Source organism: Natrix helvetica (assembly GCF_964273705.1).
Source record: "Natrix helvetica genome assembly, chromosome: 4".
Lineage (NCBI taxonomy): Eukaryota > Metazoa > Chordata > Lepidosauria > Squamata > Natricidae > Natrix > Natrix helvetica.
Window position 1 is genome coordinate 74072754 of NC_138550.1, and position 20207 is coordinate 74092960.

General features: G+C 44.3%; 1 protein-coding gene across 1 annotated transcript; it reads left to right on the forward strand.

Moving 5' to 3' along the window:
• Positions 1-1950: 1950 nt before the first annotated feature.
• INSM1 (INSM transcriptional repressor 1) lies at positions 1951-4812 on the forward strand. The gene has a single exon (XM_081953058.1). The coding sequence runs from the start codon at positions 2287-2289 to the stop codon at positions 3667-3669; it is 1383 nt and encodes a 460-aa protein (XP_081809184.1). The 5' UTR covers positions 1951-2286; the 3' UTR covers positions 3670-4812.
• The last annotated feature ends 15395 nt before the right edge of the window (positions 4813-20207 follow it).

Genomic DNA, 20207 nt, shown 5'->3' on the forward strand with positions numbered 1-20207 from the left:
CCACTTAAACCGAATGAATTCGGGTTTGAACCATCTGGTGCTTTGAGGAGGAGGGGGCGATTCTCTGCCCCTTTTGAAATGCAGCTCAGCTCCTCCTCGAAGATCGCTCAGGAGAATATCGGATCAAGGCCAGAAGGTGGAAAGAAACAATCCTATCTACCGACAGGAAGCCGAAATAAACGGGCACGGTTTCCAAAGAATTGGGTTCACTGTAATTACATGTTACGCGGGGGGTGGGCAAAGCGGTTAGAAAATAGAATTTCGAACCTGGCAAGCAGAAGGCAGAAGAGTCCAGACGCGGCAGATGGGAGGGGTCCTCGGGTGTTGCTTGAGCCCCCCCCCCCCCCGAGCCTCTGATGGCAAGAGTAGGGAACATGGCCCCGCTGCTTCCCTAACCGGGTAGAAAGTTGGCCAGGAGGGGGATTTAAGCCGCGGAGCTGCACAGTCGCTGTTATTCCTGAAAACCGCTGGGTTTTGAGTCGGACTTGTTGCAAAGACTTGAAGCCAGATCCTGCCCCTAACTAACTAGGATCCTCAAAGACGGCTGGAAGAAACGAAGCCCCCACTCCCCGCCACCCGGAAGGTCTTAGAAAAGCAAGTAAACGGTCCATTGCTCAGGATGCTCTTAGGCCCAAGGTGTTACCTGTATTTACAATACAATTCTACAGTATGTCAAAATGTCTCATCGAGTCAAGGCACAAAAGCCCATTCCACTCTGCTCAGTATGGCCTTTCACATTGATAAATACACCAATGCTTGAACAGGGTAAACAGCTGAAGCAGCAGTGACGTGACATGCGCATCCCCAAGGCAGCGGCGTTTCGTTCCTGAGCGTCTGCGCTACAGCGCACATCTTTGCGGTCTGAAACAGCCACAGGTCTCCCCGGCTGTCCGGCAAGTGTTGCAATCTTCTGGTTGCGGTTCTTCGCCCGGAGTAGAACTGGAAAGGGAATCGCCTACGAGCGCCTGGGATTTCGCTCCCCCCCCCCCCCCGGTTGTCCTGATACGTTAAAAATGGCAATACCCCACTGAACTTTATGGGTTTGCTGTTGAGTAGGTTTGCACAGGATTAAGCTGGACAGCAGGGGAGAGGGTTGCGAGGGGAGGGGGCTTTTTTTCCTCAAAAGCGCCAGCGCAGCCGCAGTGCTTTCTGCGGACAAAGCTTTTCGCCGCGAGAAGCCTTTGCCTTGGCAAAGACAACAAGCGGCTGGAGGCGAGGCCGGGCTGGCGCGCGTCGCCTTGTCCTCCTTTCCTCCCCTCTCCTCCCCGCCTCCCTCCCTCCCGCCCCCGCAGCCCCCCATGTGTGGCGCCGGGCTGCTTCTGTTCCGCCACTAGAAGCTCGCGCGCCCCACGATTTCTATAGCCGCCCCTTTCCTCAGGATTGTCCTGGCCCCAGAGGGCTTTTGAACAATTGGCCTCCTTCTCTGGCTCCGCATCGTTCGCGGCTCCCTCCTTTTCTCCCGCCTGCATTTTACCCTCCTCTCTTCGGCATATTTCGACTCATTCTTCTCTTTTGTTGCTATTTTGCTCGCGGAGGTGTGGGCAGCTCTCTCCCCCCAACTGCCAACACACTCGTCCTCCCCATCCCTTATTGTCATGCTGATGGCTATTTCGATTTGGCAGCTCTTGTGCCCCGCCTGGAGAAAAGACACAAAAGGGAGGCACGTGCGCCTTCCCATAGAAAAGCAGCAGACCGTGAAAGGAGGCGGAGCTGGGCGTGTGCCTTTTGGCGGATGAGGAGGGGAGGGGGAAGGGAAGGCCTAAGAAAAGAAAAGGAGGGGGAGGAAAAACAAAAAGAAAAGAGAAGCGCCGAGCCCCTCAGGTACATCTGCTGCGCTCTACCTAGCTCAGCCACTTGTTCGGCGGGCGCCTGCCCCCTTTCTGCCTCAAAGCCAATGGAGCAGCCGCGGGAAGCGCTGATTGGCTCCAAGGAGGAGCAGGAGCCCAGAACAATGCTGTCCTCCCCCCTTAAAAAGCGGGCGGTGAGGCTGGGCGACTCGGGGGGGGCAACTTCATCGAGAGTCGGCGGTCGTGGCGCTCTGGCGGGGACGCCCGGGGAGTCCTCCTCAGTACAGACTGCGGGCGCGCGAAGTGAGGAGGCGAAGAGAAGCCTCCTCCTCCTCCTCCTCTGTTTCTCTCTCTCTCGTTTGCCTCGGCTGTCGGAGGGAAGGCGGGCTGGTGGAAGAAGGACCCAGTTGGATGCTAGCACCGCGCTTGCCGATCAGAGATTGAGGCAGCATCAGCATCACCAGCCGCAGCCGCAGACGCCTTCCGGAGCTGTCCGAGGATGCCCCGGGGCTTTTTGGTGAAGAGGAGTCGCAGACCTACGCCCATCTCTTACCGGACGCGTTGCTCCTGCTACCCGGCCGCTGGGCTGGAAGGAGGCGATCCGGTGCAGCTCTTGGTGCCTCCGCCTTTTCCCGCCCCTCATTTCCCCAGCGCAGCTTCTGCCTCGGAATCCGCGGAAGCGGCGCTTCTGCCTGCGTCCGCCGTGCCGCAATTTGGGACGCCGGAGGGCCCCTCTTCGCCGGCGCCGCTGCACAGTCCAGCGCGAGCGGTGAGCGAGGAGCGTAGCCTCCACCTGGCCTCGCCCGTCTCGGCCGAGTCCTTTCCGGCGCCGGAACCGTTACTCTTGGGCCCTGGAGGAGAACTCAAGCTTTGGGCAGTCGCGGCGGCCGCTGCCGCCGCCCTCGCTTCTGGCCCGCCGCCTGTCCCTCAGCGCAGCCATGGGCCGAGCCCAGGCGCGTCGAAGCGATCTCAGGGCAGGAAGGCCAAGGCGGCCCGCAAGTTGCACTTCGAAGACGAGGTGACTACGTCGCCGGTGCTGGGGCTGCGGATCAAAGAAGGGCCGCCGGAGCCTGCTCTAGCCACGCAACAACCGCAGCAGCAGCAGCCGGCTGGCTCGGCCGCTGGGCTGAGAGCGGGGAGCGCGCAGCCGCTGGGCGAATTCATCTGCCAACTGTGCAAGGAACACTACCCGGACCCGCTGGCTCTGGCTCAGCACAAGTGCTCGCGGATCGTGCGCGTCGAGTACCGCTGTCCCGAGTGCGACAAGCTCTTCAGCTGTCCGGCCAACCTGGCCTCGCATCGCCGATGGCACAAACCGCGGCCGGTCAACGGCCCCCCGACCAAGGCCAAGCCTGTTCCGGAGGAGGCCGCCAAGGGAGGAGGGGGCGGCGGCGGCGGCGGCGGCAATAGTAGTAGCAGCAGCGAGCGGGATACGCCGAGTCCAGGGAGCGGTGGGGGAGGCAGCAGCGGAGAACCGGAGGCCTCCGGAGCCGAGGAATTCGCCTGTCCTCGTTGCGCCAAGCGCTTCCGACGCCAGAGCGCCCTGCGGAAGCACCTGCCGCTCCACCACGAGCCCCTTGACGGCTTGTCCCAAGCTCGGCCGCCTCCCGAGGCCTGTCTGGAAGAGGCGGCGTCCGGCCACAGCCCGCTGAGCTTGTCCGGGGAGTGCCACCTCTGCCCAGTGTGCGGGGAGACCTTTCCCAGTAAGAGCGGCCAGGAGCGTCACCTCCGCGTGCTCCATGCAGCCCAGGCCTTCCCCTGCAAATATTGCCCAGCGACGTTTTACAGCTCGCCAGGCCTCACCCGACACATCAACAAATGCCATCCCTCGGAGAACCGGCAGGTTATCTTGCTCCAGGTCCCCGTGCGCCCAGCCTGCTAGAGGGAATCCCGCAGTGCCTTACCTCCAGCACCAGCACCAGCACCAACGCCGCCCCGACCGACCGACCGACCTACGGAAGGGCAAGGACTTCTAGACTTGGCTGGCCCTTCCTGCGGGAATCCGGCCGGGTCAGTTTGCCAACTAGCGACGATCCTTCTTCAGCTGCTGCTGCTGCTGTTTCGTAGGGCTCTCTCCCCCCCCCCCCCGACCCCTGCCAGCCATTGAGCATCTGTGTGATGTTGGAGTTTAAGGCGTCGTATCCGTGCCGCTCGGAGGGCGCACTCTGGAGCAGCACCTTCCCTCTTTTCTCTGCTCCCGGGAGCTGCTCCAAGGTCCGGGCTATTTTAATGGGAAAAAATCCCCGTTCTCTCTCCCGCTTCCCCAAGTGAATCTTAAGGAATGATGATGGATGCCTTTACATTTCACAGGCTGTGAACCGAACATTTACCTACTTGATTAGCTTTATTATGGCTTGTGAACTGCTGGGATCTGGCTTTACCTTTTCGTTGTTGTTGGTTGGTTCGTTTCCTTAAATTTTATTTTGTATGTGAACAAAATCAAACCGCTTAAAGATATAACTTTGGTTAGTATAGCCACAATTGCCTTGACTTTATTGTTGTTGAAAAATGTTGTAGACGCTGCCTTAATATTATAAAATGCCAACCGTTCGAGTTTCTTTTTTGAACTAGAGATATTTGTTGACACTCTGTGTATATGTTGATTTATGCGCAATGGTTATTTATTGGTTATTTATTAATTATGGTGTTTATATCATTTTTGATGTGCTTTGCATTTCTCTTACCATTTCACTGTGCTCTTAAGTGCTGCAGTCCCAAACTCCCCTGGACAAAAGTCCTTCTGAAATCTGTGGGGCTCATTTCTAGGTAAATATACATTGGGTTGCACGATTAACTTTTTTTAAAAAGCAAATCTGCTGAAAGGGATTTAATTTTTATATCTAGAATAAATGTACAACTGCAACTCTTATTCTTGTTTGGAGAGCTCTCAAACAGCTCAGTTTACTTTTAGATGCAATCTCTTTTCTACACACATTATTTTCTTAACTGTTAGCTATTTATAGAATGCTTCAATAGAACTGTTTTAACTGTATAATTATTTATTATTCAAATAAAATATTTTCAAATTCAAGTGTACATTGTGTTTTCCCCATTTTTCTATGCTTTATCCATTCCTACAGAATGGCCATTAACCATTCTCGTTGGGCAAGATTACTCCATTGGGATTGCTGAGGCTACAATTGGAAAAAGAAAAGTGTTGTGCTTAGCAGCTGTTAAATAAGTCTGAGTTGGCAATCACGATTTGTCTGCAATTTGAGGGGAGCATCTATTTCTTCAATTTAGGGGCAAATGCCTAATAAGTATCGGAGCTCATCACATTCATTCCTGATTTATTATTTCATTGTCTGAGCTCAGCCCCAGAAGCAGAAAGAGGTGGTAAAACAATACTCTTGAAAAAAATGCAGAGTGACCTTAATGGTAGCACTACCCTGGTGGACATCCTTTGAGTTAGACTAAGGGAGCGTTTTTGGTAGAAAGACACTAAAGCAATTAACAGGGAGCTTCTTAGAAAAGCCCCCTAGAGCCTTCAAGCTCTTTTCTGCTTCAGCTCACCATTCAGATACCTCTTTTCCACCAACACCTAAATTTAATTTTCCTCTTACTGCTTTATTGTACTGAATGCAAGAAACCACTCCAAAGTCCTGAATTTATTAGTATTTTAGTGCAGAAAAACTTATTTTCGGCAGATGTACCAAATGGTTTGGAAGTTCTTTCTCAGAAAACTAAGGGTTTTCTTCTGGATGCAATGGAGCATGGAGGGAGAGGAAATGTCCTCCAGAACAATTTGTTGGGCACAACAACACTAGCGGGGAGTCCACCAGTTCCAGGGAAGGAAAACACGACCAGGCTCCATAGAATTCAATGGTGAGTACAGAATTACAGTCCAGTCCTTTGTGGGTTTGTTCCAGGTGAGTCTCATTCATTTTAATGGCGTTTCCTGGCTGGATGTGAGCGTGGTTGGTCAGAGAAAACAAAGCAAGGGGAAAACTCCTTTTGGCTTGAACCCTCATTCATTCCCCCAAAAATCTCCCCCCCCACCCTTGCAGACGAGTTTCCTTTCCACGGAGGCCTGCAGAAAGTCGTCTTCTCTTAGCTGTTGCCCCTTCCAAAGCCAGGGACTCTAGTGGCCAGAGCCGGCGCTCAAGGAAGCCCTGCCTGCAGACGCATTGGCCAGGGGGCTAAGGCTGCCCTCCAGAGACCGAGGCGGGAACTGCACAGAAAGGGAGCCGCGCAGGTTGTGCCAGACGAGGTGACCCCGAGGACCCTTCTCTGGGGTTTTTTATATAGCGTTACGCATTTCCGGCCTTCGCTACAGGCAGCTGCAGCTCCACAGCCGAGGAGACGCGTCGTGCAAGGCGCGCCCCAGAAGGAAGGTAACGCGCGAAAGGCGGGGACTCTCAGTAATTCCTCCCTGATATTTCAGAGGCAGGGGGTGCTGGAGGCGCAACAGCAAAACGGCAGGACTTGGCTTGTTCTAAGAAATACACTCCCCTGCCCAAGGCTCCTGCCCGCGCTCCCCGCTTTGTCCGAGGGTCGCCGCCGGTCTCCGGGGCAGGCAGCAGTTCTAGCCTTCCTCTCTCCCGAGGCGCTCTCGAGCTCAGCACGGACTTCCTGGACAGACCGTCCTGTCGCCCCCACCCCCGCGGGCTGTAAAATGTGGGCGTTCTGACGTGAAAGGTGAGGATTGTTACGTCACCCGGCGCTGCCTCTGGCCCAGGGCTGCCTTCTGTGCTTGACGCTAAATTTCGGAGGAAACAGAGGTCTAGAACAGTTTCGTCTAAAGTTTTGTATTTTGCCAATACTGCGCCTTATCCGAGAGGATTTCAGTTTTTTTCAGCGGCACTGAGCAATTTCTATGTAATCGCGAGACATTTATCGCCTGGGCAGGAATTCCGCTCCCGATGGCTGCTAGGATGCCAGCAGGTGCGCTTTTCTTACCCTGCACCCGCAAGGGCGGGGGGTGGGTGGGGAAGGCCACTGCTACACAGTTGAAGCCTCACCCCTTTTCGCAATTTATTATTTATAATTTGTAATAATTATTTCTATGCCACTAACTTGGATGACTCCAAAAGACTTCTAATTAGAATGAAAACCTTCATTAGGGCATTGGAATAGTCTTTTTTTCCTATTTCAAACATATTTCTTGCACTCAAAATGATAATTTAAAAAAATGACTTCTGCTGTGACACGGTAAAGATAAACCTATTTAATCTGGCTTTAATAACCATGGAGCCATTTTAAGCAGGTGTATGTCATCCAGGGAATGAATTATATGTTACACATACAATTTATAGCCACTTCTGTTGGGGATCAGAAAGGGAATGTTCTTGCATTGTTGATTCTTGTGTTGGGCAGAAATTCTTGCATTAATAAGCTGGCTAAGTGTAAAAAAGAAGGACGAATCAAGATAAGTGTTAAATCTTCCAAGGTCTCTTTTGTGGTGACTGACACTGATCCTATAATTATTTTCCTCAAGGTTGGCTTCTTTGAGGTCAACAATGGTTATGCAGGGTTTTGTCTTCATTCAGAAAGAGGAAACCCACAGACCCAAATGTCACCTTTGTTATAAGATGGCAAAAATTGGGGAAAAAATCTCCCCCCCACCCCAGAACTTTGTTCTGTTTTCTGAAAAGTTACAAAAATGGAAAGACTTATTACTGATCCTCAAAATTCAGGCCATAGCTATATAGTCCCTATAGTCACGTGATATTAATTTGGGCCTACCTGCATTTATGATAATGTTCATTAAAATGTGCAAATATAAAGATAACAACTATTTTCTTATCTTGGTTATACAAACCAAGAAGAATATAAAAAGTAAAAATGAAGTGCAGAAAAAGAAAATAATGAAGAAAAAAGATAAAGAAATTACTTCTTCCTCCATTAAAGCAAATACAAAATTCAGTAACGTATCACCTTCTCTGATATTTCAACAGAAGATACCTTATTTAATCTATAAAGCCTTGTCATTCAATCTGATCAGCAAAAATCCATTAAGAGTTACTAGGTATAATAATATATATTTTAACCTTAACCCAAAAAGTCAGTTTTACATTCCTTTCCTTTTAATGCAGTAATTTATCACTTTCCTCAAAAAAGATGGAAATCCACCCCCCTTTCTTCCAATATTTTATTTATCTATTCACATACGTACTACTAAAAGGGTTGGTAACCTTTAATCAGATGAAATGAGGCATCATAAGGCAAAACATTTTCAACCAAGGTATTTGAAATAGGATATTACAGAATGCAATCAAAATCTGGGATCTATGACTCATGTGGAATTGTAATTTGTCAAATTCTATAAAATATGACAAAAACTTTATTGGAAAGCATTTTATTATTTCATACAAAATGCCATAAATCATTTCCTGCAGTCAACTCCTGAAGTTTGACTATACTATACAGTTCAATATGGGCTACCTTCAAGGCAGATACCTTTCTGAATATTTCTCTGAATTTTTAAGAACTTTTCCAGTGAAGGCAGTACATCAGAAGCCCTTGAAAGCATCATTTTCTATGTCTTCTCTTAGAAACTCCTTTACTAGTTTAACACCCCTCTTTTGTAAACATAATAAAGCTGTCCAAATCATTCTTCTGATGTATTACTTGTTGGTCCCTTTTAACTATTAAAATATCAACTGGTTTCATTTATAAATTTAGTGTAACATTGTTTTCCATTTCATTCTTGTAGCCTGACATTTTAAAATCCATTTTCAGATCCACATTCAAACCAGGATCACTCTGTTTTATCCAGTAAAATTTGTGTCCTCCATAAATTTCTTCTGAATTCATTTTTTTAAATAGCAGACATTCTTAACAGTAAATTTCCTAGTCCATTGTTTTGAAATATTAAATTTCAATTCTTCCAAAGTCAAATAAAATTCTGTATCTCCATTCTGTATCAAAAGATCTTTTCTTTTAGTTTTCTGTATCCCTCTAATCAACTTTCTAGGTCACCTCCTATCATTTCCCCCCCAAGATCCAACCAGGTCCATATTTCATTCATAACTTTTGGTTGATTGGCTAGTACCTGCCTATCTTTCTGTATCTGGAAGTCCCACAGGATCTTAGCTTTCTTATTCCCTGTGACTTTCTGTGGGATCTCCCATCTGGACTCAGGAAGAGCTAGCCCATATTCTGTGCAGATCTTGCTTTCTATGGGTCTGGTGCTTAATGCTTGTGTTGCTATGGTCAGTGCCTTAGTGCTGTCTTTAGTCCAGCCTTTTCTAGACACCAGTGGGATTCCCGTGTCTGCCACCTCAGCTATCTGCTGATGGTACATCTCATTTAGGGTCTTGTCTTGCCATGGCATTTTCTCTTGTTTAAGCTTCCTCCCATGTCTGCTGCTGCCTCAGGCATTCGCTCAGCAGCTCAGTTTGGGTGCATCTTATTGATGCATTCCTGGATGCTCTGGATTTTGTCTAGAATAGATACTTTGACACGCACCATGCCCCAACTGCCCTGTTTCCAGCTAGTATACAATCTTTAGGTGTTGAACCTGGAGTGGAAACCTCTGTACATTGTGAGGAGCTACCAGATCTCCACATCAGCAGCTTCAATTTCCTTCTTTGGCCAACTCACTATACTGACAGAGTAGTTGACGATTGGCAGGACATGCATATTGATGTTCTTCTCATTGAACTGGCTCTTAAAAACCTGCCACAACCTTGGTAATACTTGGATGTTGCTGTCTTCTTGCCTCATCATCATGCTTTCCATGTGACTGTGGAATACCAAAGAAATTGAAACTGATCTGTATATCTGCTATATGGCCCAGATAGTTCCACCCCATTAGTCTTTACTTTGCCTCTTTTGATCATCTGACCAACATTTCTCTACTTTGAATGACATCTCAATGTCCTGATTGTACATCCCTTTCAGATGCATCAGCAAGTTGGTGTCTCATTCACTCTTAACATACAAGTTGATGTCATCCACATATAGGAAGTGGCTGATGGAAGTTCCACTCTTGAACTTGTATCCATATCTAGTCCTTGTGATTATCTGGCTGAGGGGATTCAAGCCTATGCAGAACAGCAGCTTGGTATATTATTTATTTATTGAATTTAAATTGCCGCCTATTCGACCATGGTGACTCAAGGCAGTTTACAGAATATAAAATCACATTTAACATGATAAAAACTAGCAAAAAGAATAAAATAAATAAATATAGTACAATATAACAAAATCACTCCCCACCTCCCACTCCTGCCCAGGCGACAGCAGATCACACCAGCCATTTAATGGGCTCCATTTAGCTCTGGGTTCCCCAGGCCTGCTGGCAGAACCAGGTCTTCAGCACCTTCCGGAAGAGTATTAGAGTGGGGGTCATTCTAATTTTTGGGGGAATGATGATCCAGAGAGAGGGAGCCACCGTGGAGAAGGCCCTTCTTTTGGGTCCCACCAGTGTTTCTCCCTTGGGGATGGGACCCACAACATTCCCCGCCTCCCCACACTGAGGGGTTGGGTAGATGTGACTGGCAAGAAACGGCCCCTCAGATTACCTGGTCCCAAGCCATGAAGGGCTTTAAAGGTGACAACCAGCACCTTGAATTGCACCTGGAAGCAAGTCAGCAACCAATGCAGCTCCCACAGGAGAGGCAATACATGTGCACACTGGGGCCTGCACAAAACCATGCGGGCTGCTGCATTTTGCACCAACTAGAGCTGCTTCTAGATGCTCTTCAAGGGCAGCCTCATGTAGAGCGCGTTGCAACAATCAAGATGGGAAGTGACTAGAGCATAAGTGACTATGAGTAGGGACTGTCCAGGAAAGGGTATAACTGGCACACAACCTGCAGTTGCACAAAGGCCCTCCTGGCCATGACCACCACTTGCTCTTTGAGCAGGAATCGTGAGTCCAGGAAAACCCCTAGATTACGCACAATCTCTGTTTGGGGTAGTGCCACCCCATCCAATTCTCCCTGAGCCAACGAACCCCAAACCCAGAGCCACTCGGTCTTGCAAGGGTTTAGTTTTAACCAGTTGCTCCCCATACAACCATATGTAGCTCTCGATGGTCCCTTGTGTGAGCTCTCTTGAGCTGACTTCCAGTGTTGTCCTCCACAGTCACTCTGACTGTTTGTGTAGGGTCCTGTTGACTTTGTATAGCCCCAGGCATTCAAAGATCCATGCCTGTGGCAGTGAGTTGTAGGTTTTCTGAGATGGCAGTCTGGCTGATGCTGGGCTTCAAGTAGAAGAGGAAGTGGCAGCAGGCTTAGATTGTTCAAGTCCACCACTACAGAGTGCTGCTTCAACCATCACACACCCATACACCCTGGTGCTTGCCCACAGCACTCACCTCTCAGCCTGTAAATTTCACCTGCCAGCTGGCCTGTTTCTCTTGTCTCTTCCTCGTAGGAGTCGCATGAGTGCCTCATTTAACAACCAATGTGGTTCTGGGTTTAGGACAGCAACTATCACTGCCAGCATTTCAACTGTTAAGTGATGTGGTCATGTGACATCACACTTTATGACCATGTTGCTTAGCGACACATTGAGGAAATGACTAGGGCCTAGATATTGAGAGGTAACTTAGGGGAAAAAATAATTTATCTGAATTGATTTTTTTTCTTTGTCTTGCAAACAGTCCTTCAAAATCTGTCTTCCAGTCAAGAGCAAAAATTCATATCAAATGGGAAATGGAAGTTTTCCAGTAAGTTAGGATTATATTTTTTCACAAGATGGAATGTTTCATTTTTGATTTAGTACTAAGATATTATCTAGCCTTTTTGGTCAGGTTTATGTAGAGCCTGACAGAACTGCAATTTTGGTTATCTTCTCTGCTATGTTTAGTTTTTGATTTAGTTGTACTGAAATTCTTGTAGTTAAGCACCTAAGGAAGCATTACATTCTATTGATTCCTTTTAAATAGATGATAACTGGCATTTATAAATGACAATGCTCTCATATACACCTTTTCAAAAGCTGCATTGGCATGTCCTGATACTTTGATATTTATAATTTTGAAGAGCTAATTTTGTTGGAACCTATTATTGCCTTATTTATCTATTTAGATAAATACCAATGCTAGTATTATATGATATATATAATCTAGGACTTGAAATAATAAAGATATATTTCTAAAGTTATTTTAGAAAATTGGATGGGGGGGAATCCAAAACAAGGACTCAACAAAGTAACCGTACACAGCTTGGTGGTGAGGTTCATTTTAAATCTATTCTGTTGTTCCTGGAAAACATCAAAGTTGTTTTTCCTGGTAAAATGTCATAGCAACAGCAACTATTCTATTTTCTTGCCTATCGAGTATGTAAATGATACAGCAACGGGTCTGTCACTAACATTTGAAAAGTTCCTATTAATCAGAATTTATTATTAATATTCAAATTGTATTTCACAACATTAAAGACTCCAAAGCCTGGCACACCATACAATGTTAGTATTTAGAAGTGCCCAAATTATGTTTGATATTCTATTCCTGCATAATAAACTTACAGATCACGCTGTTTGTGGCCTTGAAACATAAGAGTGACTGATGATATTATGAATGTAATCCACAAAAGAAATCATTCATATGTTATAATTTTATATTATAAATTAATGCATACCTGGAAATAATGCACTCATAGCAGTTACAAAGACATATGGTATGTAATTTGAACATGTATCCAGGAGTCATCATTTTCCCCATTGGGTCAAATGCAGGCTGCTCCCCAGCCCTTTTCCATTGTATGTCTCTGTTTTTCTTATTATTATTAAATGGCAAAAATCTATAGGTACATATGTCAGTGTTCCAGATAGCATCCAAAATTAAATTAGAGTCCAAGGCAACGTGCTGCTTAAGGTTCCAATTTATTAAGAGAGCCATGCAGGTACATCTGGGGGAAAACCTGAATCTGAATTCAATGTAAAGTTCAAGATCTTGCCCCCATACCCACAAGTCCATCACATAGTCTAATGTTCCCCTGCCATGCTGGCAGTTCCACCCATCCAGTTCGGGTCAGGGGCAGAGCCACCAAGACAAAGGATGACCTTGGCAATCTAAAAGGAATTTTATTTGGTTACATCACATCCTACTCCTTACTATCCCCCTCCCATTCCCCCACTATAGAAACAGCATAGAAGTGTGGCAGGCCAAAGATCCAAAAGGAACATGGTTGTAGGCCTGACATCATATTTATTTTGTCCTATAGGAACAAGCAGTTTTCAGGGCCGGGGGAGAATATTAGCTGGAAAAATGACACGGGGAAAAGGATGACTACTTATAACTTGAACTAACTCTGTTTAGGGAACTGTGTGAAAATCTCAGAAAGGAGTCATATAGGAAGTAGAAAGAGAGACTGGTCACCCACCAAATGTGTTTGGGATCCCAGGTAGGCAGAGCAAGAACAAATTAAGAAAGAACTAGAATCAGCAAAGAAATTTAGCAACTATAAAAACGGTTTCTATTATGCTGAAAATACTGTAGGAAGAGAAAAGAACACTGCCAGTCAGTGTTCCAGGGTAAGAGCAATGTTGAATTAACATATCAATAATTAGGAGATGGAAAGGAGATAACAATATGACAAATGCTCATGTCAACAATATTGTTAAAAAATAATGGCTATGCTAACATAATAAGGGGCAAGATGGGGTCATTGTAATACTTAGTTAGATGGCCATATAAACCTGTTCAATAAATAAATAAATAAATAATCACATTGGTGAATCTAAAGGCCCACAACATAAAACCCATAAAATTTCCCACACCTTATGGCATAGTTATTCTAAACAGCCTGTTTAGGGTTACCCGGACCCTTCCAGTAAGGGGGAACCTGAGGTTCATCTTCAGTGCTCTGTTGAGAAATTTTCAATACACCTGGCAAATAAAATTGCTCAGATCCATTCTCAGTTGGAGACCCAAGCATGGTGCAGGGGCTTTACAGACTTTCTCAAGCCAGACAAGAGTGTAGATGATACTAAACTATTTAGTGTGTAAAAACTAAAAATAATTATGAAAATCTCCAAATGATCTTTCTAAATCGGAGGACCAACAAACTTTGAAATATAATTTAATTTAAATATGTGCAAAGTACATTGGGGCACCTCCCTGACCTCCCCATCTTCTTATATATATATGAAAAATGGCCAATATTGTAGTGCCCTTATATATATTTATGGTATTTCCATATCTAGAATAGTATGTATAGTACTTGTCAGCACAAGGATATAATAAAGCTTGAAAAATGCAGATGGGGACAATCAGTGAGAATGAATTGTATAGAGGTTTAATCAGTTTTCAGGTAGCGCTGCTTCTGGTCAGTGGAATTTCTTGAATGTCAGGCTTAGCAATAAAACAAAAATCTCTTGACTTACTACAGCTGAACTTGGCCCTTAGGCTAGAACTTGCAGAAATATCCAGACTGCACCTTGGCTATGTAACTATTTCAATTGTAAAGAAGAATTAATAAAACAGTTGATTGCCCTTTACCAGTATATGATTTACACTCTTTGCTTTTCTCTCTTGCTCTTTCCATGAATTAATATCTACATTACTTAGTCCTTGGTGGCCCTGAAGCTAATGGGTTATTCAATGTTTACCAAATTGCAATTTTTGCTTAACTATTTTTGTCTGTCTTTAACTCTTACAGATGACCAATTATTCTGGCCTTCCACTGCCTACCTTATATTTCTTTGAAAGGGATATCCCTTCAAAATTATAACAGGGACTCATGTAACATCTATATGGCTTCTAATTCCAACTGGAATTCTTCATGATTGCTGTTTCTATACTTCCAGGCAGACCTTTACCAATGTATCAGCATTCGTCATAGGTGAGCAACATTCAGTTAAAATGTTATTAGATGCCCCACTGGATTTAACCTCAGAATGAGAACAATAAATATTTCACTTCTGACCACCTTATTTATTAATCAATGTCAGAGATGGACTGATCCAAAGGTATATAAACTTTAATGCTGTATGTACTGTCTCATGTAATGCAGGTAAAATTATAGTAGTTTACAAGGTGGTTCCTAGATTAGAGGTCCTTATCTTGCATAAATAGGATACTTGTGATAAATTTGTTGTACTTAAAAGTATGTTGTCTAAAACATATCCCAACTGCCTAGCACTCTCTTTACTATTAGCAGAAATACAAAGGGCACTTACTCTTTGGGGGAGGGGGGATCTGGAAAGTCCTTAAGAATGTGGTTCTGTTCCAGGCCAGAGGTTAATATGTGCATGATCTGTTGGTGGGGCTTCTCGTATTTTTAAAAAATTTTATGTGGTCCATAATTGCTTTAATCTGGGCTGCCTGTCTTTGTGGGTTTTCATTGTTTTATCTGTTTTAGTGTTCTTTGTGGATTTTGTAGGCCCAGAGCCTTTTGGAGAAGGCTACTGTATCATTATAAATAAATTCAATTCAATTAAAAACAGGGAATGCTGCATGTGGCATCAGTATGATTAAGGCTCACAACCTATGAATAAAAGAAAAATAGATATGATTTCTATCTATGAAACTAGGAGAAATGAGAAGGTAGAATATATCTGAACATAGATTCATAGAGCTAGAAGGGACCTTGGAAGTCTTCTGATTCAACTCCCTGCTCAAGGCAAGAAGCCTCATACCATATTGGATAAAGGGTTGTCCAATCTTTCCTTGAAAACCTCCAGTAATGGAGCATTTTCAACTCCAGGAGGCAAGCTGTTCCATTGCTTAACAGTTCTTACTGTCAGAAAATTCTTCCTTATTTTCAGATTGTATTTCCCCTTGATGAGGTTCCACCCGTTGCTTCTTGTACTACCTTCAGGTGGTATGGAGAGTAAATAGATGCCATCTGCCCTGTGACAGCCCTTTAAACTGTTATCATATTTCCCCTCAGTTTTCTATTTGTTCAGCTAAACATACTTAGTTCTTTTAGCCCTTCTTCGTAGGATTTAGCCTCTAGGCCAGGGATGTCAAACTCAATTTCATTGAGGGCCGCATCAGGGAGGAGGGCTGGGGGAGGGGCATGCCCAGGGGTGTGTGGCCAAGGTGGGCATGGCCATGGGCGTGGCACGGGACTTGAGGGGGCACCTGTGGTGTCCAAGTGCTAAGGCAGGACTTCCCTGAGATCCTCCCTCACTCTCATTATACAGGTAATCCCCGAGTTATGAATGTGACAGGGCCTGCCAATTACATTTGTAACCTAAGGATTTGTTTGATTGAATCATGTTAAATGAACGTGATCACTCCCTGCTTTCTCAAATGCATTTGTTAATTGAATGTGCAGATCACTAAATGCACATGAGGTCTCAGAGTGGGGAAGAACATGCAGGGCCTAATGCTGCAAGCAGGCCATCCAAGGCTTCCCCCAATGCACTGAGATACTTCATGCTCCCCTGGGTCCCCACAATTGCTTTCCCTTCATCCTGCCCCGCCAGGTCTCCACACACCGAGCCTGCTTTGCTAGCATCCCAGATTCACTTACTCCTCCCCACCCCATTTTCCATGGATTACTTACTTTTTGAAGATCTCCAGAGCTCCACAACAGGCTGACCCACTGGCAGAGAAGCCAAAGTGTTTTATTCAGATGATTGCAAAGCTATAAGAACATGAAATCTAAGGAAAACATTTTCACCAGCTTCTAAGTAAAAGACTTCGGCTGGGGCCATGTGACCAGCAGGCCTAGGCCTGGACTGGGCCACAACATGGTTAGGATCTGGCCCGCGGGTCTTAAGTTTGATACCCCTGCCTAGAATAGCTTATTTTCGATCATTATTAGAAATCTTTGAAGTGGTGTGAGCAGAATTTATATTATCTAAAAATTCTGAATGGCCATTGTTTAATTAAATAAATATTTGACTGTACTATTTGGGCAGGAGACATTATCAGTGCCCTGAATTATCATTGGAAAGAGTTTTGGAAGATTTAAAAAAAAGGTTTATAAAATGTACAAGTAAAGAGTATTGATACTATTTGCTACAGGTAATTTGCAAGCTAGTTGGAATGAGGAGTTGGAAAATTTTATTTTAGTAAGTTAGTGAACTATCCTTTTACAGATATTAAATATGGATCTTTCATCTACCCTATTATTTGCTATAGTAAAAAAATCACTATAAGAATGCTGAAATACATAGTTCTCACCTGAGGGAATTAAGCATGAAGATGTTTCCCATCTTGTGCTATCTGGTTCACTTCCTTCCTCTGCGGCTGCTCTCAGTCAGTGTTGATAGGAGGAGAGATATCTAGCCCTCACCCACTGCTTTGTGGGGTTCCGTAGGGCTTAATACTCTCTCCGCTCCTGTTCAACATTTATATGAAGCCGCTGGGTGAGATCATCCGTCACCATGGAGAGGTATCACCAATATGCTGATGATACTCAGCTGTATGTCTCAGCCTATGGTAAGTAAAACGATGCCATAACCTCCCTCTCGCAGTGCCTGGAGGCTGTTAAGGGTTGAAACAATGGCAATCTGAGTGGCTCTGTTTGGGGTTTGTGGGCTCAGGGAGAATTGCCACCTATGGTCTTGGATGGGGTGGCACTACCCCAAACAAACCCTGTTCTAGGGGTTTTCTTGGACTCACGACTCCTGCTCAAAGAGCAAGTAGTGGTCATGGCCAGGAGGGCCTTTGTGCAGCTATGGGGTGTGTGCCAGTTACACCCTTTCCTGGATCAAAAGTCCCTACTCAGTAACTCATGCCCTAGTCACTTCCTATCTTGACTATTGCAATGTGCTCTATATGGGGCTGCCCTTGAAGAGCATCCGGAAACTCCAATTGGTGCAAAATGCAGCAGCCCACATGGTTTTGTGCAGACCCCGGTGCCGATTTGCTTCCAGGTGCAAGTCAATGTGCTGGTTGTCACCTTTAAAACCCTTCATGGCTTGGGACCAGGTTATCTGATGGACTGTCTCTTGCAGGTCACATCTATCTGACCCATCAGAGTGAGGAGGCAGGGAATGTTGCGGGACCCATTCCCTAGGGAGATACACCTGGTGGGACCCAGAAGGGCCTTCTCCGTGGTGGCCTTCTCCCTCTGGAACATCATCCCCCCAGAGATTAGAATGGCCCCCACTCTAGCACTCTTCCAGAAAGTGCTGAAGACCTGGTTCTACCAATGGGCCTGGGAAAAACAGAGTAGTTTGGAGAAAATATGTCTACAATCAATGGCATTCCCTTACAAGCTGCAGTGGTGTCAATATGTGATGACATATGTGTCATGATGTCATTTTGCAAGGAACGTGGAAGTAAATGCCAGTAAATAAATAATTTTCATCATAAAATAATGCCGTTGCTATGCTCCCCCCCAAAAAAATCTCTTTAGGCATGTCTATGGTTAAAGTCCTGCTAATGTCATTCTAGTCCACTAAGTATTTATAAATTACCTAGTCACTTAGGTGAGATGGGTGGTGTAGAATTTTGATAAATAAATAGTAAGTGTAACCAATAATACTATATTGTGTTTTTGAAAACAATAATCTTATCTACTTGTAATTATAATTTATCATATTACTTTATTTATTAATTATATTAAAAATAAATCATTTTATCAAGACAAATTAATTCTAGGCTATTTTGTTTAGTAAAGAAAGACTTTATTAATCATTAAACATATTCAGTTGCTTTTAAGTAACTTTATCCCTGAAGCCAACATATGGTTTGCTTCTTATCCCATTATGCAGTTATAGTCAGTAAGCTACAATGAGCATATGAGAAGTTTTAGAGTCTCCCAAATATCATTAAATGCCTACAGTTTGCTGGAAGGATATGAAATTCTTAACCTCTTAAAACTTTAACTGCTGTTAGTAGATTGTTGCAGTTTGATTCTGTTTGGTTTAACATACATACAAGACATCCACAATTCTACCTCTTATTTTTACATGCCAAGCAACTTTCATAATATGGTAATATATTTCAAAGATGCAATGCATAATTGAAAAGTATTTTTGGGACAACCATGACCTGCATGACTGAGAATCTCCATAGACAACCATTGACTATGTTATATTCATGATAATTGGCCCAATTCAAACCTCAGTCTATGATGACTACAACTTAGTACAGTAGTTATGAATTAGGTTTGTTATATCCAATTCTATGTCAGGAAAAGGGCTGCATTAATTGCAAATAGCACCAGAAATAAAATAAAATAAAGCTATGCCTTCAATCATTTTTTTTCCACTGGGCCCATTCCCACCAATATTGTTCCCAAATACTGTTGCTTCATCTATAAGCTTTTTTGCCTGTTACCTATTATATAGATTAAAAAACTATGGATTTTAACTTTATTGTAGATCCATAGAAATTAATGGGGATTTGGGTGACTCATGTTCCCTCTTCTATCTTTATGGTGTTTTCCTTAAATCTCTTCTGAAACTTATTTAAAGAAAGGAGCAGAGAGAATCAATTTTGAGGGCAGAACAAGAAAGAAGTATCCATTCCATCAGATTCCATGATATCAATATTGTGCAGACCCCAAGAGGTAATCTGCAGCAAACAAAAACTGATAAAATGACTGTAAAAAAGAGTACCCTAAAAACTATTACTGCAGTCATAGGGAACCTTTTCATGCAACTGCAGTGTTTTGAAAACAAGATTCTCATAAGTGAGACCATAAGAAATGATTTTACAGATAGGGTATTTTGTCGCTCAGGTTGAATTGTGGGGTCCTTGGTATTCTGCCCTCAAAATTGCTCTCTAAGCTTGTGGTACCACCAAGTTCAGAAAACACAAGATTCCACAGACAAATGTTTGCTACTCTCTTGCATTTGAGTAATAAAGCTTGGTTGTCTTCATTGTAGCTTATGCATGTTTGGGACTGATTGCTATTTGAATAGGAAACAATCAAGAAGTCCTGGGTTTGAAAGCTCTGCTGGGAAGTCAAAAACCATCCCGGCAGAAGGGAAGAGTCGGCTATCTTCTAATGAGGTAATAAAACCAAATCCTGCATGGATGTTTTCAATAAAGTCCTCAGACTTCAAATTCAGTTTGGAGACTTTTCCTACTTCGGCAACTATATTCAGCAAACATCACAGAAAAATAAATAAAGGTAGCCCATGTTCATAAGTGTTCATAAGAGGTATCTGATTACTAACATTGTCTATTGTGCAAGGACTTTGGTAGTTTGCACTGATATCCCAAACAACACTTTACAAAAAGGCTTTGTATACCTGAATCAGATTGATTCCTCTTCATATAGAAATTATTCTGCTTGTAAATTCTGAGTGGTTTCAAACAAGCTGCCAGGAAATGTGTCTTGTGCAAACCTCAGGTGGGATCATGAGTTTATGATTCACTGTATTGCATGAATCCAGGCAGATGGATTGAGCAAACCATAAGTAGCGTGCAGTATGAAATGACTCATATTGATCCATATTTCCCCAGGTGATCAGTTAAGTAGCTGTTCTATGTTGATAAAGTAGCCAGTATTCATAAAAACAATGAATTTAAGGATTTGCTTGGTAGTTTTAACAGAACAATCAGAAATAGGAATGTTGAATTGGCACGAGCCACTGAACTACTCACTGTAAGAT

Bases quoted from the DNA above. Each gene is read 5' to 3' on its own strand.
- INSM1 (XM_081953058.1), top strand. From the start codon at position 2,287: ATGCCCCGGGGCTTTTTGGTGAAGAGGAGTCGCAGACCTACGCCCATC.